This window comes from Panthera leo, chromosome E2 (assembly GCF_018350215.1).
Source record: "Panthera leo isolate Ple1 chromosome E2, P.leo_Ple1_pat1.1, whole genome shotgun sequence".
Taxonomy (NCBI): domain Eukaryota; kingdom Metazoa; phylum Chordata; class Mammalia; order Carnivora; family Felidae; genus Panthera; species Panthera leo.
This window is the reverse complement of record NC_056693.1, coordinates 34,580,474-34,604,547: the sequence shown is the minus strand read 5'-3', so window position 1 is coordinate 34,604,547 and position 24,074 is coordinate 34,580,474. Positions and strand designations below refer to the sequence as shown.

At 52.3% G+C, this 24,074-nt stretch overlaps 1 protein-coding gene across 1 annotated transcript in view; it reads left to right on the top strand.

Moving 5' to 3' along the window:
* Nucleotides 1-24,074, top strand: part of CNGB1 (cyclic nucleotide gated channel subunit beta 1) — a gene marked incomplete at its 3' end in the record, with an annotated part of 63,540 nt that overhangs the window by 19,357 nt on the left and 20,109 nt on the right. The window contains exons 14-24 of the mRNA XM_042917913.1: nt 3,266-3,353; nt 4,048-4,084; nt 10,051-10,210; nt 13,157-13,264; nt 15,384-15,541; nt 16,589-16,747; nt 17,715-17,923; nt 18,890-18,940; nt 19,203-19,289; nt 21,221-21,285; nt 22,138-22,260. Coding sequence (XP_042773847.1) covers nt 3,266-3,353; nt 4,048-4,084; nt 10,051-10,210; nt 13,157-13,264; nt 15,384-15,541; nt 16,589-16,747; nt 17,715-17,923; nt 18,890-18,940; nt 19,203-19,289; nt 21,221-21,285; nt 22,138-22,260 — 1,245 coding nt within the window. The remainder of the gene's footprint in view (nt 1-3,265; nt 3,354-4,047; nt 4,085-10,050; nt 10,211-13,156; nt 13,265-15,383; nt 15,542-16,588; nt 16,748-17,714; nt 17,924-18,889; nt 18,941-19,202; nt 19,290-21,220; nt 21,286-22,137; nt 22,261-24,074) is intronic.

The following is a 24,074-nucleotide window of genomic DNA, read 5'->3' as shown; positions in this document are numbered from 1 at the left end:
CTGGTAACAGGCAGATGGTCGCCTAGCGACCTGGTCTCTGCCGGCAACAGCTCGGCTTTTCCTAGCAACCGCAGCCTTTTGGTCCCCACCTGCCCTCCCTGGGGGCATTTCTGCAGAGTTCCCCACCGCCTTCACACTCCCTCAATCTGATTAGAAGCAGGAAGGATCAGTAGCTCATCTGCTACCCGAGCCACACTGGCTCCAGAGCTGGCCTGGCAGGCTCGGGGGCTGGACCGGGGCTCTCCAAGTTGTCTACCTGTGGGCACCCGACATGGGGCTTGGGATGAATACCATCGCCCCCAGCTGAACTCCTGCGTCATGGGCATTCTTATCGGCCAAGACAGCGAGACCCAAGTAGGTGGCTGCTTTGTCCTAAGGGCTCCCCTTCTTTCTTTCAGGGTGGGGGTGCCTGGTGAGGACCTTAGCTTAGGGGCACAGCCTGCTGGGGAACTTGGGGGAGGAGGAGCAGGAAGGGCAACTCTTGGCTACTCCCTGCACTTTTAACTTGGATAGCTGGGTGGGGAGGTTCTCCGGGATGCCCACCTCAGTGAGTCTGTGTGATCCTCCACTTGGAAATCTCTGGGGTTTAGGAAGTTTCTAGAAGTTGATGGCCTGCTGCTTCTGGGATGGGCAAGAGGGGGCTTTGGGCACATCGCTGACCGGGAACAACATGGCTTTGGGTACATAGCTCCCAAACAACCCCTGGTGGTCCTGACAGGGCCACAGTAGGGCTCATTAGGTATCTTGATAGCTGGAGATGTTTGTACAAGATGCTCCCCAATCCACGTGGGTGATTCATAACCCTGCAGGACGCTCCCTTCTCTAGTTTTAATAGCAATCATGGCAAGAACAATGATGACAGCAGCTGCCATTTGAGTAACACTTGTTTGCTATGCCAGAGTCTGGGCACCTATTATTAATCCCATTTCACAGATGGGAGAACTGGGGCTCAGAGACAGTACCCTGTATGTCCAGGGGTGCACTGCCGGCAAGGGCAGAGTTGGTACCGAAGCAAACACTTGGTGGCCCAAACGAGGGGAATTGCTCGTTGGTGTTGATAGATGGAGGACCAGGAACAACACCAGATATGGGAAGTCTTTTCTGACTTTCATGAGACTCTCACTGGCCCTTCTGACCTCACTCAAATCTGTCAGGCCGTGCAGCCTGGGCAATTCCTCCCTATTTGACAGATAAGCAAACAGAGGCAGCCCGAGGGCTTCCCAGTGATGTGTTCAAGGCCATACAGTGATTTCCTGGCCTGATTCTGGAATGAGCAAGACCTCACTGGACTGTGGTAGTTCACTTCCCGGGCCTCTGTGTTCTGAGAACTGGGAAGGGCGTAGTTCCCACCATACTTTTAGGGGCCTAAGCGCATTTTAATTTTTTTTTTTCAACATTTTTTTGTTTTTTTTTTTTAATTTATTTTTGGGACAGAGAGAGACAGAGCATGAACGGGGGAGGGGCAGAGAGAGAGGGAGACACAGAATCGGAAACAGGCTCCAGGCTCCGAGCCATCAGCCCAGAGCCTGACGCGGGGCTCGAACTCACGGACCGCGAGATCGTGACCTGAGCCGAAGTCGGACGCTTAACCGACTGCGCCACCCAGGCGCCCCATAATTTTTTAAAAAATCAGACACCAAAATGAACTTTTCAATGGAAGAGAATGTTTGAACATATGAATCTTCATATAAATGCAGTCAGAGAATATAATTTTTATTTTACTTTTAAGGAGGAAGGAGCCCACAAAACCTTAAAGTGCCCAGGCCCCGTGAAAGTCATCATGTGCCTTGCTTTTGTGACTCAAATCTCTTTAAGAAAATCCGTTTCTTCCTGGGCAGAGTGGGTAGTATGATCCTGACAGTTGAGGCCCCTTTTGATGGAAAGAGCTATGTAATGAAGGGAAATGAAGTGAGTTGGGTGCTCAGGTCTCAGGACCCTGGGCTTATTCCTCCGTGTCACGTGGAGCAGAGGCAGGCAACCAAGTATTACGGACATGGCCTTGAGGGTCAGAGACACTTGTGTTTTATCCAGGCTTGCCTTGTGCCAGCTGTGTGACCGTGGACAGGCCATCTGCCCTCTCTGTGCCTTTGATTGCTAAGCTAGGACCAGTCGCAGCCCCGGCCTCTCAGGGTTGTTTGGGATATGGGGAGCGACAGCCCATGGGGGCTGCTGTGACAATGTGATTGCCGACTGATTCCTGCTGCGGTCTCCAAACCGACTGGGGCTGCAGTTCTGTCCCCACCTCCTCACCCACTTCAGGAGGGCTGAGGCTTGGCCCTCTGGGGAGAAGGTAGTGAATCCAGGTTTTCTGGATGCCAGAGAGAACACCCTCTGTGAGCCCTCGCTGACAGAGGTTGGGTAGGGTGGGCCACTAGGAACCAGGATCCAATTCTAACTACAAAAGTCACATTGGCTCCTGGTTCTGAGTCACCATTTTAACCCAGAGGCTGCACACAGGCATCTAAGGATCCAGTTTCGCTTGTAGACAAGCTCTTTTATCTATATATTGCTATGAATATATTAATTTGGATTAATTATCAGCACTTGAAGATTGGAGATTCTACCTTTAAAACATGTAGTTCAGGCTCCTCTTGAAAATTAGAAGATTTTTCTAAGCCAAGTGGGGTTGCTGACTCAGATGAGCACAGATTCTCTAACCATAGCCCTCTCTGCACCCCTGGCCCCTGTCACCCATGTACACCTGGAGCCTGGGCCAGGGACCCCTGAAACCTTCAGCAACGGTAGTGTGGCTCTGATCTCATGGCATGGAAAGAACCAGGGCCCACATTCGAGGTTTGTGTGGTATAAGACAATCTGCAGTGATTTTGGCCGGGTCACATTACCTCTCTGGGACTCACTTTTCTCGTACTCCCTGCCCTGCCTGTGTCACCAAAGTTTCCTGGAGACTCACAGAGGGGAAGTGCCTTTGTGCCCTTTGGTCACACCCACCCAGAGGACAGTTCCTCAAACCATCCACCCCGCTTTTCCTTGTACGTGCTATTCCCCCTTCCTGGACCCCCTTCCCTATTCCTCATGGTCAACTCATCATCCCTGAGGTCCAGCTCAGAGGCTACCTCCTCCAGGCAGGCCTCCTTCCTAGGCAGAACTGTGGTCAGCCTGTCCCGTGTGGGGAGCCTCATGAGGGTGAGGACCTATTCTTGGACATCTTTGTGTACCAGCTCCCAACACAGGGCCTGGCTCTCAGCAGGGCTCAGGAAATGTCTAACACTCCTAATGCTAGCCCTTTCCTCCCCCTCGGTCGCAGCGTCCTGCTGGATAGCTGTCTGGTGGCACAGGCTGGCGAGCACCCGAGCGGAGTAGGCAGGACCCAGCCCCAGGAGGCCACCCACCAGGTATGGAGCCACACCAGGCCGGGTACCCAACTACCTCTGAAGCCTGGGTGGGCATCAGCAGAAGGGGCTGGGGCTTTGTCTACTTTGTTTACAGGCGGAGTTTCAGCTGGCGAGGTGCCCGCTGGACCGGGGAGCAGGGTGGTGGGTACGGAAGGCCTTGCTTATGCCAGAGGTCACTGGTATCAGGAAGGGCCTGGGGTGACAGGCCCGTGGGTGGGGAGCAGCTGGACCTGGACGCCGAAGTCCTCACATGGTTGTGTGACCCTGGACAAGTCACCTCCCCACTCTGGGACTCAATGGCCACCTTTGTAAAATGGGGTTAACATCCCCTCCCCGGGGTGTCGCACACAGTTGTATACTGTAGAGTGCAGCACCCAGGTGGGGAGTGCTGTTGGTGGCTGCTTTAGTTGTTTGGGCCCCACCTGCACAGGGCTGCGTGAGAAGGCCCCCTGTTATAAGTCACCGATCCAGGTGTTGGGGCCCAGGGCTCCTGTATGCCCTACTCTCCACACAGTAGAGGCCACCTCCCAGGATGCCCCAGAAGGTGGGGTGGCAGGGCCTGATGGGTCAGGCAGAGCAAGGAGGGGAATCGGGGCCCATGAAGACTCTTGAATACAGATCTCCCAACAGGGTCTGGGAGGGCCGGGAGGAAGGTTGATGGTCACAGCTTCTGTTTCCACTTCCCTGTTTGCAGGAGCCACAGGAGGAGGCCGTGGCTGCCAGCCCAGAAGGTAGGTGTGTGGTGGGGGTGGGGCGCACAGAATGTTGAGGATACTTTCAGGCTGGGACGGCCTGGCCAAGGGCACCCATCCCTTCTCCCTCCATTCCTACACCTGTCTCACCTCAGGCCACATTAGCAGAATTTGGTGATGTACTCCAAAGGCCCAGGGGCGTTGCCAGAGGCTCCCAGGACTCCAGGAGGCCTGCAGAAACCCCGCTTCTAGTCAAGCCCTCCTGCCACCCCTCGCTGGGAATGCAGCTCTCTGAACTGCCATCTAAAGAGGGTTTGGCAGCGACGGAGCATGTCTGAGTGGGAATCGGGACCCAGGCTTGCTAAGGGCCCATCCTAGACTCCACGTGTCTTGATGAGCTTTTCTTTCCTGCTAAGATTCCCAGGCTGTACCCAGCACTTTGCTATTATTTACCATCCCCATCCCCAAGCCCGAGAACTCCAGGGAGGGTGGGGCAGAGTGTAGAGGACCCGAGGATAGCCAGGCTGGGAAGCCCAGGGCAGACAGACATGGAGCCCTGGCCTCATAAGGCTCCGTGTTTCTCAAGCCAGCCTGTGAGGTAGACAGACCATTTTACAGATGAGAAAACTGAGGCTCCAAGTGCTCAGGACGTGGCTGAGGGACCACTCAGACCTGCGTTTCACTCTTGGCTCCTCCCTCTTCCTTGCTGTGTGACCCGGAGCCAGGTGTGTGACCTGTCTTAATTGTGGCTCCAAATCAAGAAAGACAGGGCAATAATAGTACCCACCTCACAGGGCATTTGGGCAGAGTAGGGCGGACAGTGTGTCGAAGGTCCCCAACACCGTGGCTGGCACTGAAGCAGGTGGCCATAACGGGGACCATGATGCTTGTGTCCCAGGCAGCCAGTGACTGACACGGGACTGGACGCAGGTGTCCCAACCTTGCTCCCCACCTGGTCTTTGAAAAACTTCTTCTATTAACTTCAACACATTATCCGTAGGAAACCTACTAAGTCCGCAGCCCACGTGGATGAATAAGACCAGGGTCACCCGGGTGCAGACTCAGGTTCTGTGGGGCTTGTTCGGCCCCCTCCCCCCAGTCATCTGGAAGCAGGTGGCCTGGGAACCACACTCTGAGAAACACTGAGGCATGGCCATCTGTCTGTCGCTACTCATAAGTGTGGAGCTGGAACCGGCAGCTTTGGAGTCACGAGGGAGCTGGTTGGAAATACAGAATCCCAGGCTTCACCCCAGACCTGCTGAACCAGAATCTGTGTTATAACAAGATCCCTGGTGGTTTGTTTGCACATCAGTGTTTGAGAGGCAATAGCCTTGAGCCCTGGTTCTCAAACGTGTCTGCACATCAAAATCATTCGGAGAGATTTTAACAATCAGACATTTCCAAATGTCCCCAAGTGATTCCAATGTGAGGCCCAGGAGAAGTTCCTGCTTCTGGATGGAAGTGAAATTCATTGAGCTCCAGAGTTTCTTTGGGATGGGAAATCCTACTGGGCCAAGAATGTTTGGCCAGTCCAGGAGGCCTGGATTCTTTGATTTTAACTTTTTCTGTCTGAGGTGGGAAATGCTACTGGTGGTTGGTTAACAGAGAGAGATAAGAAGTTGGGGGAGGCTAGGCACTGTCCCTTAGAAGTGTCACGTAGACCAGCCACATGACTCGATGACGTTTTCGACGTTGGGTCCAGGGACACGAATGATGTTCTCGGCTTTCGGTGTAGCTGCTACCAGTGCGGGCGGGCACCGGGCTGCTGTGAGTTGGCGCTGGAGGGTAGGAGCCTACCTACGTGCCTTCTCTGACCCTGTGTTCGTTGTTGCAGTGCCCGGGGTCCCACATCTGCCTAAGCCCCTCTGGCCCCAGCACCATGGCTAAACCAAGGCAGGATGTGGAGCTGAATCTCCTGGTCCAGGACCAGCCACCTGGTCAGATGGCCCCAGGGCTTGCTCCCCCTACCCTGGCGGAGCACCTCCCCAATGTGCCCAGCTACCGCCCCTCAGTCACCCGCATCCCTGTCCTCATCACCCGGAGGACGGCCTTGTCCAACTCCAGCTTCGCCAAGGAGACCAGGAGATCCATCCGTCGCCTAGGTAGCGTGATCTCGTGCAGCCAGCATGCTTGTGCCCGTGATGTGTGCTTCCGCATGGCTTGGGCTGTTTCCTGCATGGGTGCCACGATCAAGGTGTGGGACTGCCAGTTGAATTCATGGAAAACCACCCTCTTTTCCTGTTGATCATTGCCTTCTTCTTGCTTTGTGGTGACTGAAGGGGTATTTAGTCCCCTTATCTCTGTGCCTAAAATCCCACAATTAGCAATTCATTTCTTTGGGTTAAACTTTGCATTCTGTAGATCATCATATATATATATTTTTTTACAGGTAGTCAATCACAACCTAGTTTAAACAAGTTACTAAGATCTCTAGGCCAGGAGACCTGAGTGGAGGAAGAGAATAAATTGAGGGGGATGGGGCATAAAAGGAATGTGGGGGCCCATTTCAGACAGAATTCTACTGAGCTTGAGGATTTTCTGGGAGCTGGACTTTCTGAGGGTTGTTGATATCTGCCTAGCAAATTCCATTTCAGGAAAGGAGAGGCCCCCAGGTGTCTGCAGGCAGACCGGGAGGAGAGGCATCCTTAGGGGCCAGCAAAGAAGGGGGGCCTGTCTGGATCTGTTTAATTGTGATGAGGTTCCTGCAATGGCCTTTGGGCTGGGCTCCCGTGGCTTGCTTCCTGATGACAGAGCACTCAGAGACGTCCTGGCGCCTCTGGACCAACCCCTGTCACTTTCTGCCTTAACTCAAGCCAGACCTGTCCACTTTCCCTTTCCATTTGTTTATTTTTGGATGATACTGTCCAAGGGCACCTATGAGGTCAGTAGACAGGTAGAACTGGACATTTCACGAGACTAGATCCACCACTGTCCCTCTCTCTTCCTGGCTTGTGATGGACAGAGAGTGGAGGTGAGGTGGCACGCAGACCATCCCCACCGCCAAGGATGACACCCCCCAGGAAAGACCGACATCTACTCACTCCAAACCATCCCCCATCTTTCCCCCACCCCCGACGGATCCCTTCTCAATGTTTGCTACATTCTGTGCCAATTCTACTTTTATTGGCTTGCTAATTTTCTTGCAGTGGATTCATTTTTTAAAAATTTAATTAAGTCTATTTAATCAGGAACCTTTACATTACTATTCCAACGGGAAACCAGCATTGCTTGCCATCAGTAGAAGGTGTAAATAGAAATAACCACGAGTGACCTGAAAACAGAGTCGTGTTGATAGTTATAGTCGATAGATCTGTGGGCTGAGGGCTCACAGCTGAGGCCCACTCTCTTTGCCGCAGACGGGAGTTAGGATGTGTCAGAGAGGGGTTAAGGCCATGGGAGCCCCAATCTGAGACTTCCTTTCTGTGCATTCAGGATCTCAAGAGAATTGAAATGGGAGGGATGTCTTCATTCTCCGTTTCCTCTGCCTCGTCTGTGCCATCCCAAGTCATCTTGTGTCCTCCCTGGTCCCTGGGAGCCCCAAACTTGGGGAAATAGTCCCCCCTGACACGTTGGAACAGTGGACTGATCCAGCTGTGGTGAGACCTGGGATGATTTTAGATGCTGCAGACAAGACATGGCAGGGTGTAGCAAGAACATTATTCCCATCTCAATGATGCTGCTTGGCACGGAGTGGGGTTTTGTTTAAACAGAGGCCTGTATGTGTGTGCTGGTCACTGACCTCAGGAGGAAGTAAGAGTCTAAGAGCTAGAGCCAGGCTGCCTGGGTCCAAATCCTGGCTCGGCAGCGGGTTTCTTAACCTCTCTGTGCTTCGGTATATCCACAAAGTGGGGATGGTGATAACAAGGGCCTCCCAGAATGGCCAGGAAGGAGAAAAGAATTAATGTATATAAAGCAGTGGGGCACCTGGGTGGCTCAGTGGGTTAAGCATCCGACTCTTGATTTTGGCTCAGGTCATGATTTCACGGTTCATGGGTTTGAGCCCTGCATCAGGCCCTGTGCTGACAGTGTGGAGCCTGCTTGGGATTCTCTCTCTCCCCACCTCTGTCTGTTCCTCCCCTACTTGTTCTCTCTCTCTTTCTCAAAATAAATAAATAAACTTACATATATATATATATATATATATATATATGTATATATGTATATATATATACATATATAAACACTAAGAGTTTACTAAACAAATGCCTGGCAGGCACATAGGAAGAGCTTCATAGTAAATATTACTCTTCTCTACACCAATTTAATCATACCATATTATTCTTTCTATTTTTAAATAATATTATTCTATAAAAATGAAACACTAGGGTTAGGGGTTTCCCCTCCTTTCCCGGGGCCCACTGAGGGTGCAGAGTCCTTCTCAGGGTGAGGCAGGGGTAGGGGAGCATCTGCCCCCTCCCATGCTCCCCGAGACAGCGTTGCGGATGCCCAGGCCAGGGCACTTTCTGCGGCCCAGGTGCCATGCTGGAGGCAATCTGGGGCCCTCATCATCCCTGACAGACTGCCCTGGTCCTGGCTGCCCCCCATACCCTGCCCCACCCCCAGCTCACCTCTAGAGGTCTGTGGGGAAGCAGGGCGAGGCCTCTCCTCATGCTCTCTCCTGCTTTCCATAGCCTGGAGTATCTCTTGTTAGTCTGACAAAACTTCTTCCTTGAGTTTTTAAAAACTTCTTCATTCTGGCTCATCCTCTTCCTCTGAGGGCTTCATTTAAGGCTTTAGTGGAACAAGTGCCAACTGTCTTGCTTAGGTCCCCTCCGCCAAATTTGGGGCACCTGGGTGGCTCAGTTGGTTGAGCATCTGACTTTGGCTCATGATCTCATCGTTCGTGAGTTTGAGCCCTGCATCGGGCTCGCTGCTGTCAGCACAAACCTGCTTTGTATCCTCGGTCCCCCTCTCTCTCTGCCCCTCCCCTGCTCATGCATGCACTCTTTCTCTCTCTCAAAAATGAATAAACATTAAAAAAAAAAAGAATAGGTTCTGTCTGCCAAATTCCACAAGTGCTGTCTTTTCCCATGGTGGCCATTTAAAAAGAAAGTCATCCAAGCGTTTCAACATGCAACCTCTCTCCACTTTGGGTGGTATGCACCTGCCTTGCTGGTGCCCAGGCTTGTGGGGCTGCTATTAAGTGGTCCGACCCAGGGGTGGTGGGGAAAGGGCACACCATCTCAGCCCCTCAGTATCCTCTGGGCTTCACCTCAGGTAGACCTGTCCTCACAGTCTCCGGGTGGGTGATGAAGCCTGAGGTAGGGCCACACCCAGAATGGACAGGGAGGACCGGTTCTGGGGATGTGAGACATGGCACGAGGCCTCTCAGAGGTCAGGAGAGGGGTTGGGGTGCTGAATTTCAGGGGCTTCCTGGCCTGTACAGAAACAAGGAAATACCAAAACAGATTTCCAAACAGGGGTAGCATATACTATAAGGACAAACTGTTATCCTTGATTGTAAGGAATTTCCAAACATCTCCATTTGAGGCCCTTCAAGAGTGTGAGGCCATGTGCCTTTATCACCCCTACCTTGGGATGGGGAAACTGAAGCCCAGAGAGGGGAAACAGCTGAGGCTGTGCTAGGCCAGGCCCTGGGACTTGGGCTCTCCTGGCCTCCCCATGCCCTCTCTGGGTGCCGCCACCCAACTCCCCGCCCCCCAACCTCCCCACCAAACCCCAGGTCCTCGATGCTTTCTAAGCAGTCTGAGCTTTGGAGAGCTGGACTCCAGGCAGCGCTCAAGAGCTTCTGTGGCTTCTATGGTGTCCTGGCTTCTTTTGCAGCTGCTGGGCTGGTGTTTGGGGTGGCCAAGGCCCTCAGAGGCCCCTGGGCTCTGCATTCTTAGACCCCCTGCATGGAGCTCTCCTGTGGGCCCTGTTGGGAGGTGAGGCTGCCAGAGGCCCTTCCAAACTTGCTTTCTGTGCCTTTATTCAAGAACACCGCAAGGCCCTTGGAACCTGGCTCTCTCTCTCTCTCTGACTGTCTTCTCCTTCTTCTCTCCAAGTGCCTGCTACAGAAGAGCACCCGGAAGTGCAGGTGGAAGATGCCGATGCTGACGGCCACCCCGTCATCTTGGAGAACCCTCCCTCACCCAAGCTGCCGCCACCTTCTCCTGCCAAATCGGACACCCTTACGGTCCCGGGATCTGCTGCAGGGACCCAAAGGTCACCTTTTATGCTTCGCTTGGGCTTTTCACTGCACTGTGCCATCTGTCCATTTGGCAGATGGGGAGACTGAGGCCAGAGTGGGAAAGCAGCGGGCACAAAGTCACTCAGCGAGTTGGTGTCAGAACTAGGACTATGGCCCCACTTCTGGGTCCTAATCCCTGGCTTCGGACTCTATAAAGAGTTCTCCAAGGAGCTCCTCTCCCAAGTGCCCTCAACTGTAAGTTAGAGGGGGTAATTAATGTAACAAGGCTAATTTCCACCCCTCGTTTTAGTATCAAAATAATGGAATGGAGATACCAAAACACGCTAGAAAAACAAGCATCCATAGTACCACTGCACTACAAGGTGATTTCATTTTGCTTCCTTCTCTTCCATATCTTGTTTGTGGGCCCATGCTTTTGCGTGGTTTCATCTGAAGGGGTGACTTGGATCACATCTCATTTGAGACCACGTCTCATTTAGTAACCCCTTTTCCATAGTGTTAGGCTGTCTCCCTAGCACTCATTTATGGTTACTATGTGACATTCCTCCTGCTCCTTGTGCCAGAACGGACTTAACAAATACCTCTTGTTAGGCACTGCCCATATGGGGCTCTGAACATCTATGTGGGCTTCTTCTCTGTGTCCTGGGGCTCCTTTCTCAAAAGTGGGAATCCTGGTCAAGGTTGCGCACGTCTTTATGCTTCTTGATAGAAATTTGTTGCATGATTAGAGTTGGTTTTGAACAACCTGAGCCAGGTAACTGAGAGAGGTCTTGCATTCAGCTGTAGGCAAACTGTGAAGTGCAGTACAGTGCTTTGTGAACAACCGCATTTAAGTTACAGGGGGGCTGCCCGTGCTTCTCCTGCAGTGGTTGGATTGGGAGACAGTTCCTTTTTCTTGGTTAATCTTGCTCTCACCCATGGGTCCTTGAGTAAATTTCTCAGCTAAGGTAAAAAACCTGCCATAAGAAAGATGGCTAGATGTGACCAATTGAGGGCTCTCTGATTTTAATGTAAAGAAAAGATTCACGATCTCATAACGCCTTGGAACACAGCTCACCATCCCATCAATCCTCATGTTTCATTCATTGAGCCATGTGCAGAACACAGATAGCAGAAGAAATAGAGCCAACATTGTTGCAGACATCTGGTCTACCTCCCTCTGTTCCCTTTATACAGGCTGGATTGGGGGTTGGATACCTGGGAACAGAGAGGGGACTAGGCTCACTTGGGGATAGAATCTAAGCCCCCTGCCTTCTATTTATGAGCTGGGCCTGTGAGGCTCCTCTTGTCCCTATCATTCATTCATTCATTCATTCATTCACAAACATTTACTGAACATCTTTATGTGTCAGACTCTGTTCTGGGTTTTGGAGATGCATCAAGGAGAAGCCTGACAGGGGCCTGCTATCATGGAGCTGACATTCTGCTGGGGCTGAGATAGACAATTAACAGGGAATTGAATAAACAAGCAAGATCCAGAGAGCACTAAGTTGAATATGACTGCGAGAAACCAGGGGAGTCTCTGCCTGAGTTGGCCCCGAGAGGGGAGAATTCTGATACCTGACTTGAGAGGCCAGTGGGGCTGCCTCTGGTCAAGGGTGGAATGAGCATTGTGCAACCAACAGGCACCAAAAAGCCATGGAAACCACAGACCCTGCCGGAGGGGCGCACAGGCAAGGCCCTGCCTCACAGCTTAGTCTTGGTTTGGGGTGAGTCCCAGCTCACCACTTACCGATGTGAGGCTTAAGGCAAGCCATGTAACATTCCTAGTTCTCCATGTTCCTACTATAAGGTGGGGATAAGCATACCACCTGTCTACTAGATTGCTGGAAGAATTCAATAAGCGGACTCATGCCAGGTGCTGTGCACAAGGCAGGACTGGGGGAGCCTGAGATCCACACTCTGGGGTCTTGTGCAGCATGTGCTCTCCTGGGCACAGGAGAACTGAATTTGGGTCCCACCTGTGCAAATTCTGGCCTTTGTCTTATCGGGTGTGAATTTTAATTAGAGTGTGAAAGAGGTGAATCCATGGGTGTTGTCATCCTCGGTGAGCTGGCAGAAGGTAATGGGATAGTTTCAGAGCCTTCTGAAATAAAGGCAAGTACTGCACACCCATCCGTCCGTATCCCTCTAGAAGCCTCTGGAATCTGAGTTGCGGTGGTTGAGGATGGGAAGAATGACAGGTAGATTCAAACCCAGACACCATCAGCCGGGACTCCAATGGCTCCAAATGCAGTGCCCTGTGGCAGACTTGGACTGAATGACAGGGGGCCCGGGGATGATTTAGTCTTCCTTCCTCAGACAGGGAGCCTGGAGCCCGGGGCTCGCTCCAGGTCACTCCATGGGCTGGAGACCAGACTCCATGGACCATGGATGTTTACTGTTCTGGCTGGTGGCCCAGCTGCGAAGGGAGGGAGGTGGGGCTTCCAGGAGAGTTAAGGCCTTCTCTGGCAGCTGAAAGGGTGGTGTGAGAGAGAATGCAGGGGATGTGCTGGGGACGCGGTGACTGTGGACTGGAACGGGAAGGCAGAAGAACATTTAAGCTGAGGCCCCACTGAGTGCTAAGTATCTCATTGAGTTGGATAGATCTAGTCCCATTTTACAGAGAGGGAAACTGAGGTGGTTCAGAGAGTTTAAGTAACTTGCTGAGGTCACACACTGGTAGGAGGCAGGACTGGGAGGCAAGCTCGGGTTTGCCTGATACCAAGTCAGTGTTGTTACTTTTACACTAGGCCATTGAACAGATGTGGGGACTGAGGTCCAGAGAGTGGCTGCTCCCCTCTCTTCTCCCTTTTTGTCTCCCTGCAGGCAAGTGGGGACACTTTGGCAGCACCAACCACCCCCTCCCCATTCCATTCCCAGGGTTGAGCTCTGGGTGATCTGCGGGGGTCAAAGTCGGTCACTTCCCCCTGTGGCCCCTGCCCTTGCCGAAGGCCCCTTCCATTTCCGTGTCCTTGCAGGAAGAGGCTGCCCTCCCAGGATGATGAGGCTGAAGAGCTCAAGGCACTATCGCCAGCTGAGTCTCCCATGGTCGCCTGGTCAGACCCGTCCAGCCCGCAGGGCACCGAGTGAGTCCGGGGTTTCAGAGAGTTGGAAGTCTGGGTGGGGATGAGCAAGAAAGAGGAAGTGAGTGGTGGGAGAGAGAGTATGGACATTTTTAAAACCCTCCACCATAGCTTTGCCAGTGGCTTCCGAACAGTAAGACAGGGCTGGGTCTCCTGTCCTGGCTGCTCCTGGCTGGCCTAAGACTTCGGGAAAATCTGCAGAATGCACTCGGACTCTGGTCCCAGCTGTGTTCACAGCCAGCAGTACCCAGAGAGGCAGGTGTCTCTGCACAGACACCTCATTGTAAAGGAGAGGTTGGCTGCTGGCAGGAAACTCCTGAGAGGGTTAGCGGGTACAGCAAGGACCACAGGGACCTCCAAGAGTCTGAACACAAGGAGCTTGTTAAAAATACAGATTCCCAGACCCTGGCCAGACCTGCTGGATCAGAACCTCAGACAGTGTTCCCTGGGGGATTCACATCTTCACAAGCCTCCGGGTGATTTGGATGCACTGACCTGTGGGACACTGTTTAGAGGCCATGGTAAGGGCGTTGGGACCTGGGTCTCTGACATCTAACTATTTCAAGGACTGGGACAATGGGAGATGTTTTCCTGAAGAATCTGAGTTGTCTAGTTGATGATGAGTACCCTGGCCCCAGGCTCTGGCCTGGAATCTCCAGCCTGTCCCACCACAGCTCCTGGAAAGGCACAGGAGGCACTGGGCTTGTCTTCTAGCCTTTTTTTTTTCCACCCACAATTTTATGGAGTTGGTTTCACAGAGTTGTGGAAAGTTCAGAAAAGTTAAAGCAGGAAAAAACCCCCAAACCTCATCCAGAGTTCAGTGGTCCATTTTAGTACGGAGTCACATCTTACGCAGTAGGGTAGGGGTAGGGTTAGAGTTTAGTATCAGAAAACAAGGCAGAAACCAGGTATAATAATAAAAATTACTCTTGAGGTCTCTTAAGAAGTTCAATGTGGAGATCCATGTATTAGCTAGGTAGGCTAAGCTGCTGTAACAAATAGACCCCACAGATTCAGTGGCATAAGTAACAAGATGTCTCAGAAATCATAATCATGTCACTAGACACATGTTTCAGGTCAGTGGACCTGAAACCCCCATGCAGTCATTTAGGGACCCTGCCGACAGCAGTTTTGCCACCTTCATGTGGCTTCCAAGACCCTGCTGGTCACCCCTAGAAGGGGGGAACACCAGACAAGAGGTCCAGGAGACCCATGTAGTATGTGCATCACATCCCCCCGATGGGAGCTCGCCTGGCCACACGTGGGAAATGCAGTCCCTGGCCGGGTGTCTACGTTCCAGCGACTACTCTCCGTGGGAGAGAGCAGAAGTTGGCAAGCAACCAGTGTCTCCACCATACCTGCACGCTGTCTATTGTCAGGACCCTCACACTGCCTGTCTCCAGCCTGCTTCCTCCAGGGAGCACAAGGGGAGTAGCTGGCTTGAGTTCCGGGGCCTCAGTGTATGAAAACAAATAGAGGTGAAAACACTCGTATTACACTCAACTCAGCAAGATGGTCACAGTGAGGCTACAGCCGATTCACGGCCTGTCTCAACTCAGCCAGGGTGCTTGCCTCACCCGATCACCCGAGGGGGCTGTCAGGCAGCCTCGCTCACGTTCATTCCCTCTCTGCCTGTCTCTCTGTCTCTCTTGCTGCAAGTGCATACAGTTTAAATTCCTGTAAATTAAAAGGATATCTAATGTATCTGCACCATTTTTTCCACCAATATTTCCTACACCTAAAAAAGTAGCCCTGTCCCCTCTTTGATCTGTCCCAGACACGAATCTCATGTGAGCCCCAAACTGGTTAACAGCCCTGACCTGAGTTCCAAGAGTTTCCCCCTCAATCACGAGTGGAATCAAACTTTTCTCAGAACTGCTCATCTGAGGCAGACCCTGCGTGGTACGTTCTCTAGAAGCTGGGCACTTGGGGGGTAGCGCCAGACTGAATTTCCTCCCCGGAGCCATTAAAGTGGATTCGATGTTTCTGATGTCATAGGGAAGCTGGGGCAGTCTTTACCTCCTCCAGGCCAGGTGGGATACAGATGCTGTTCAGTTCTCGCCCAGAGGCGCAGGGGTCCCGTCCCGTTCAGCCCACTCAGCTTTGGGTGGTGTTTCCACAGTGGCCAGGACCGCGCAACCTCCACGGCCAGCCAGAACAGCGCCATCATCAACGACCGGCTCCAGGAGCTGGTGAAGCTTTTCAAGGAGCGGACAGAGAAGGTGAAGGAGAAGCTCATCGACCCCGATGTCACGTCTGATGAGGAGAGCCCCAAGCCCTGTGAGTCCAGAGCTGGGATGGCTCACTCGGCCAGAAACAGGCCCCTCTGTAAACTCATGGGGAGGGTGGCCCCAGGGAATGGTTGGGCTGCTCAAGAGAAGCCCAGATCCCCACTGTCTGGAATTTTGAGTCCTTATATACAGGTTTAGCTATGTACCCAGGGGAGGGAGTAAGGTCACAGTTCTGTCCGATGATCCAGTTGTACTTGGCTCCCCTCCCACAGGGCAAGTACCTTCACTGCCCCTTTCCCGTTGGTAGGCAGGTGGTTTAGCCTGGGACGCATCTCATGGCCTTATACTCAGATAGTGTCCACAACCCACTCTGGAACCAGTCTTCTTTTTCAGAGGCCCCAGCTGCAGTATTCTCATGGGGCTACCTGAAGGTTTCCTGTTTTCAAGATTTCAGGAGTGAGAACTCTCTTGCCAGGGAGGTTTTCCAGGTCTTCCAAAAGGAGGACTGTGCCTCAGAACTCAGGGTGCCAATGATGGACCTCACAGGGCCTGACTCCAGTCCAAATGCTAGAAAGGCACATTGCACTTAACAAAAGTCAATCCCTGGGTCACCAATGACATTGCCTTCGATGCACAGGGAGACTTGGCCTCATTCAGTGTTCTGGTTTCAGAGATGTAGGAGCTGAGGTTCCTGCTCTGAAAAACCCAGAACAAGGTTTCTCTAGTCTCTGGCTCCGGGTGGCAGGAGGCTGGGGGTATTAAATGCCCCCAACCCTCCAGAGGGACCCAAGGGGGTCTAAACACAGATGCCTAGACACCTGGTGGAAACATCCAGCCTGCCCAGAAACACCTCATTCTGGGCAGCTCCTGGGAGGCAGTTCCAGACTGGTAGCTGGTAAGAGAGTCTGGGCGGGTGCCCAGGGTGCCCTGATCAGGAGCTGTGCAATTTGTTGCACGCGGAGCTGACAGCAGGCTGTGGGGTGGGGACAGGGTCCCCTCGGCTCCAGTCCCGGAGTCTGCGGTGGGGAGCTTTCTCTCTGCATCCTCTGCCTGAGCCTCAGGGCTGGGGTAGATGGTCACTGGTGTCATTCCACAGCTCCAGCCAAGAAAGCCCCAGAGTCGGCCCCGGCGGTAAAACCCACCGAAGCGGGACAGGCGGAGGAAGAGGAACACTATTGTGACATGCTCTGCTGCAAGTTCAAGCGCCGCCCCTGGAGGACGTACAAGTTTCCCCAGAGCATTGACCCGCTGACCAGTGAGTCTTGGGTGTGCCCGGGAACTGCCACCACGTACTGTGTGAGGGCAGGAGAACAGGAGGGAGAAGGGGGCAGGGGAAGGACAAGGGCAAGGGCATGCCAGAAACAAACAAAAAGCCCTGAAATAGGAACCTACAATCACACCCACCTTACAGACAAGGAGACTGAGGCACAACTAATTAGTGTCAGACCCAGGAGCCCTGACTCTTAGCCGAGTCTACTCTCTACTTTGCTCTTGCTGGCTCCTCCTTGGAGCTGCTGCTCTAAGCAGAGAAGGGCAGAAGTTCCTCTGACATCTAAAGTGACTTCCCCTCACTTCCCTTTCAGCCCATGTGCTATTCCTCAGGAATGACAACCCTTCCTGTGGCGCAGCACTTTACAGTTTACAAAGAGTCTCCTGGCCTTTCTTAGCTGAGTTCCCTGGAGAGGCAGGCAGGTGCCGGAGACAGACTTTCCCAAGGTCACACAAGAAGTCCTGTGGGCGCAGGACTCCAACCCTGGTGTCCACTGGGCCTCTAAAGTGACCGGGTGACCTACGGTATCCATCCATCCACCCATCCATCCACCCATCCATCCACCTGTTCATGTGTCCACATGTCCATCTTCTATGCATTATTTACTATGGTGTATTTACAAGCAGCAAATACATTTTTGGAAATTTTTCAGCAAGAATGAGAGCAAAAGTATTTTCTAGTTAGCTGCCTATTATGAAATAATGCCCCTATAGTCCCCCCTCCCCCTCACTGAGTACTCTGATTTATTAGGGCCTAGCAGTGATTTATGTTTAAATCAAAATAGTTTTACACACACACACACACACACACACACACCAGTTACAGAAGCACCACATCTAGTACTTGTGAGAATAGACAAGTGGAAAGGGAGAAGTCCCACCCTGAACCTACTGTGAGGAGCCCTTCTCCAACTGACGTTCTAGCACGTTCCTGCCCCCTCACTCCCCTGCAGACCTGATGTACATCCTGTGGCTGTTCTTCGTGGTGCTGGCGTGGAATTGGAACTGCTGGCTGATTCCCGTGCGCTGGGCCTTCCCCTACCAGACGCCAAACAACATCCACCTCTGGTTGGCGATGGATTATCTGTGTGACCTCATCTACTTCCTGGACATCACCGTGTTCCAGCTGCGCCTGCAGTTTGTCAGAGGGGGAGACATCATTGTGAGTCCCGGGCAGGTGGAGGGGGCGGCCGGGGCCTCAGGAGAAGCCCTGCCCCCTGCTGCTGTGGTAGGCGAGATAGATGAACGAGATCTCAGAAACGTCCACCCATGCTTGTTCAAATCACATGCTTCAAATACTGCTCATGGGTGAAGTGGTTACTGGGCCACCCGATAGAATTAAAGATGGAGAAGCGGACCAGAAAATGACCTTCAGGTGGACCTGGTTCAGTTCCCAGCTCTACCACAACCAGCTGAAGCACCCCTCTGAGCCTCAGTTTCCTCATCTGTAAAATGGGGGTAGTAACTGTTCCCACCCCATAGCGTTGCTGTGAGGGTGGATTGAGATGATGTACGCAGATTGCTCAGAGCCTAGAACTGCTGGCAAATGACATTTCCTGGGGGTCCCGCAAAGAGCATGCCGTTTGAACCGGCTTGAGACCCTGTGCGCTGGCGCAGGCCCCATTACCGGGGAGGAAACTGAGTCCCGATTCTGACTTGGCGAAGGCAGGGGGCCCAGTCCCTGTCTCCCTGTGCAGGTCACTTTCCAAAACGCCACACTGGTGGTGCCTGCTCCTCTGTGTGCAGGCAGGTTAGGGTTGTGTCTCTTAAACGATTTAGAGGAAAAAGAATTCCATGGGCAGTCTTTTTCCAGGCCTGATCCAAGCAGTTGTCAGTTTCTCGGTAAACAGGGTTGCAAATGGTCCAGTTAGGACCAACATGCTAAGACAATAAGCCTGATACTGACTTTCCAGCTAGGAAATGGGAGTCTAGCTGGGTGACCTTGGACAACTCCCTCCTTCTGGGAGCCTCCACCTCCCTACCTGCAGATGCCGAGGCTTTCACGGGAGCTCCCAGCGGCTTCTCTGAGAGGAAAGCTGGAGGCTCTGCAGGCATTTCCAAGCTGCTCCCACGGGGTCAGAGATTAAGGTCTCGGGCCATTTCATGGTCAACATTCCATTTCTTTCAGACGGACAAGAAGGAGATGCGCAATAACTACCTGAAATCTCGTCGCTTTAAGGTATGTGCCAGGAGTGCAGATCCCAGTGGGTCTCGGAAGGTGGTTTCCGGGGGCCCTGGATGCTTTGGGGCTTGTGTGACGCGATTCCTGCCAGGATCGCTCAGGGCAGGCAAATGGGCTTGGTGGCGGAATGCTCTCTGCCCCTTCCTGGGGCAGTCTGACCTCACCTTCCCACTGAAGGTAGAGACCCTGTCACTCACCTAGCCCCAAACCCTGGGGCTGCCTGTTTTATACACCCTGTGCTGTCCCACTGGGATTGCAGATGGACATGCTCTGCCTCCTGCCCTTGGACTTTCTCTACTTGAAGTTCGGTGTGAATTCCCTCCTGCGCTTGCCCCGCTGTTTGAAGGTAGGCTTCCCGTCCAAGGCCTTCAGCCCCTCCGTGCTCTGCGCCGGCACTGACATCTTAATGTCTGCCCTGAGCGACACCGGGGAGGGGGGTGGGGGTCGGGGAAGGAAACCAGGGTGGTCCGAGGGGAGATGGGAATTTCCTTACAATGGTTAGAGCTTCTTAGTTGTGCTGTGTGTTAGGTATTGTCCTGGAACTTTAGAAGTACTTACGCCTCAACCCCATGAGGTGAGTGTTGTTAGTACCAGTGTTTCACCAGAGAGGTTACGTAACTTGCTGTAGGTCACACAGGTAGGAAGGAATGGCGTCCGGGTTTGAACCCAGGCAGCCTATCTCCACCGTCTATGCTTTCAGTAATTACAGAAACACAACAGAGGAACTTCCGCTTTATGAGGGCCTGCATCTGAAAGATGGGAGCACTGAAGCTTGAAAAGCTTGAGTGACTTGCCCAAGGGCACAGGAGCCAGGAAGTACCCAGGGTGGGTTTGGATTTGCAGCCCTATACCTGTTTCCTTGGTTGTTGCTCAGGGTCATTACAGCCGTCCCTCCTGCCACTGGGGCAAAGCGCCCTGTGTCCCAGTGAAGGTGACACAAGGTAAAGTAGAGACCTGGTCGCTGTCCTTTAATGTGACCGGGGTAGACAGCCAGAGCACTTGGGATCCCCAAATGGGTTTTCCTGGCAGACCCATTAAATTCAGCTCTCTCCTTACGTGATACTATGGCCTCTTCCCCAAAACAGTAATGAGGGAATTTACAGAAGAGGCAAACACAATGACCTCAATAACTTGGAGAAACAGGGCAGAGGAAAATAGGAAGCGTGCAAGTCCTCTGATGAAAAGAAAGCACATCTTGCTGGGATTAAGCACGGATGCTGCTACTGAGCTTCCCGGCTGCCAAGAGGCAGGAGGAAACTGGAAGTGGCACCAGTCCTCGCTGACACATGCCAGCCCCCTGGGGCTGCAGAGGCAGGTTGCTTTAGAGCTAGACACCAGAGCAAGGAAGGCTGGATCCACAAGCCAAGCTTTCCTCCACATGTGGCAGCGGGATCCATCCCTGGGTTCGCACGGTGCTTGTGAGTGTGCGTCACTCGGCTGCCTGATGTTTACCACAACTGCGGACAAAACTCTGAGCCTAAAGGGAGAGAGATCCAAGCCCACAGCCCCCTGCATCCAGTGCAGACTCCGGAGGGACACTGGAATGACCACCCGGAGGATGACCGGCACATCCCTCAGGGAATTTCCCTCACTGCCATTTTCCAATGTCAAACAACATGTGTGCAGTGTAGCGTAAGGGAGGGAGCTTGCGGCTTTGAGTATGATCTGGGTTCAAATCCTGACTGTCACCCAGCAGCTGTGTGCTTTGGCCCGGTGGCTCAACTTCTCTAAGTACCAACTTCCTCTCTGTAAAAGGAGAATGACAACACATACCAATAAGTAAAGAAGGTGATGCATATAAAGTGCAGTCGTCGAAGGTGCTCAGTAAAGAAGAGCAGTTACTATTACACTTTTATTGTTATAAACAAGTCTTTGAAGGATCTAAGTCAGGGGCGTTAGAGATGCTGTTTCTTTATAAAATGTCTTCCTTTATAGGTAAATGTTGAAAACAGGGTCCTTAACCTGAGATGCGTGTATCCCTAAAAATTTCATGGCAGGCTTCAGAAGTCTGGGAGTCCCCTGACCCCCATGCAGACTGTGAGAGCATGACTGGGTGTGATTTCTAGGGGAAGAGGGGCTATTGTTTCCAGCAAACTGGTACATGGAGTTCTTCGCCCCCACCCCTCAAAGGGCTGAGGACCCCTGGTTTTGAATGCTCACTCTCTGCCCTCCTCCGGGGGGCTCTGCAGAGACAGCCCTCTGTTCTGGGGAACAGACCAGGAGAGTAGAGGGCCACCCCCACACACGGGCTGTCCTGATGTTTTGCCTTCTTCCCAGTACATGGCCTTCTTCGAGTTTAACAGCCGCCTGGAATCCATCCTCAGCAAAGCCTACATTTACAGGTGAGATGCCCTACACAAACAACACACACACACACACACACACACACACACACACACACACACACGACACAGGCCATTTGCAGCAACTATAGAGCTAGGCATTCTCTACCCACATTTCTTCTCCTTTCAAGCCCCCCTAGCCGTGCAGGCCCCAGCACTACCGGAAGCCAGGCCTTTTCCTGGCCCTTCTCTGAAGGGATGTTTGGGTTTTTTTTTAGAGAACCAGGAATGTCCCGTTTCCCCCAATTGTGAGGAGGGCACACGTAGGTTGAGATGCATGGCTCACCCGTGTTTCCAGGGAGCCGGGCCTCATTTTGGTCTCAGCTCAGGGAACAGAGCCCTGCAATCTAACTCAAACATGGGGGAATGGTGGCCACCTCTTGGATGTCTGAGAACGGGGCACAAGATCAGCCAGGCCACGCTCAGGGACAAAGCTTCCCCACATTGCTCACGGAGTGGCACTTCTCTGCACACATCTGTCCCTTCTCTGCCCCTCTCCAAGGGTACATCCCCGTCTGGTCCTTCACTCCCCCAAAACTGTCTGCACGTGGAATTCGGGGTCATTCCAGCCCCCGGCCTTGATAGCTGGCTGTTCACACACCACCGGCCCTAGCTGGCGCAGTCTCAAAAGAGCATCCGCTTGGTGCAGTCCGGCCACTGGCTGGGTCCCCGCAGCCAGATGTTCATCCTGTCAGGCAGCGGGGCAGGGCTGTGAAGCTCCAACAGGGCGATGTCTGAGGTGGGCGTTGGGGGAGGTGAAGGTGGACTTGTTCCCAGCAGTCCCTACCCTTGGGGTGAGGTGTCATGGCCGCCCTTCCTGCCACTGTGTTCATGCTTTTCCTTCTTTCACAGGGTGATCAGGACTACGGCTTACCTGCTCTACAGTCTGCATTTGAACTCATGTCTGTATTACTGGGCGTCAGCCTATCAGGGCATCGGCTCCACTCACTGGGTTTACGATGGCGTGGGAAACGGGTGAGCCACAGTCTTCTTCCTGGGCTGTAATTCACAGTCCTAAAAGTCCCGGAAGGGAGTCCCATCGCCACCATGTTACTGAGGCCACCTTGCTCCCAAGCCACCATTGACATGATAAAGCTTGAGGACCACGTCTCCGTGTCCTCACTGAGCTCACATTTCCTGAGCACCTGCCACGGGCCGGGCGGAGGCGAGCACAGACGTGAACAAGGCTTGCTAGAAAGATCCTTTCAGCCTCCCAAAGTGTAGTAGAGTTGGCAAATTCACTTCACATGTGCGTCTACCCTTCTACCCCATGGTCACGTCCAAGTGGGAAGGAGGCCGGAGCACACTTCTCCACATTGCTTCCTGGCTAATCACCAGCCGTGCAGAAGCTGGCACACAAGGCGAACCTTCCTGCCAATCCAGAGAGCTGCCTTACATTATGGGACGTGCTCAAATAATGATGATGGCAACTGTACTGCTACTAATAATAGCGACAAGCACTTAGAACAGACAACGCTTACTAGGTACTGTTTGAAGTACTTAACCTAGCAATTCACTTAATCCTTCCAGTAATCTTCCAGGACACGAGGTAGGTACCGTCATCATCTCTGTTTCACAGATGAGGTAACAGATGTGAAATGATCTCCCAAGGTCACACGGTGACTTCATAAGTTCAAGAGCTGGGATTTTAACCCCGGCAGCGTGGCAACAGTCTACACTGGCATACCATCTGCCCGGTGCTGGAGAGGTGTGGAGAAGGTGGCATGGGACAGTCAATTCCAAAAAGTTACGTTTGATTTTGGCCTCGGTAGGTGGAGAGAAGGGACAGAGAACCCCTGGGGGAGGGAGCGGCCCATAGAAAGGTGTGGAGGTGCAAAATGGTGGCATCAGGGCACTGGGAGCCATCTTGTGTGGTAGAGAGGATGGTCCAATACTGTGGCCACTAGCCACATGGGGCCACCAATTACTTGAAACGCGGTGTGACAGATGTGAATTACACGCAGGTTCGGAGGACATGAAGAAAAAGTCAACTGCCTTATTGCTAATGTCTAAAATACTGGTTACGTGTCAAATATTGATTTTGATATTTTGGGTTGACTAAAAAACATTACTGAAATTAATTTCACCTGTTTCTTTTTACTTAGCAAAAAAGTAGCAACTAGAAAATTTTAAATTACATTTATATGGGTCGCATCATATTTTTATTGGATGGTGTGGTTCTAGGCAATGGAGAACCAGTAGAGAGTTCTTTTTTGCTGTTCTTTGTTTCATATATCTTTATTCTGACTATAAAAGAAAGATCAGGGAGCGCCTGGGTGGCTCAGTCGGTTAAGTGTCTGACTCTTGATCTCAGCTCTGGTCTTAGTCTCAGGTTTGTGGGTTCAAGCCCCATGTTGGGCTCCGTGCTGGGCATGAAGCCTACTTAAAAAGAAAGAAAGATCAGGAACATACTTCACTATATTTCTTTGATTCTAAGAGTCAGTTAATTATATGATACAATATTGAGTCAACACAGCCTTTTGGAAAAAAAGAAATATTACAATAAATGTACACATATTGTAAGATACATCCTAATTTTAGAAATGTGAAAATGTAGAAAAGTATGTAGCCCACAGGGATATGCATTATATCATGCATATTTGCCCATCACTGAATTGTTTTCAAGCCACTGTCTACACCCACCCCCCACTGCCCCGCTGTACAGAGAGGCCAGCATCCCTTCAACCATTCCATCATCATTGGGCGTGGAAGGTGTTTCCAGTTCTTCTGTCTGACACGTGATATCGCAGTGTGCATCTCTGTATATGAATCTTTGTCCTCTGGCCCGA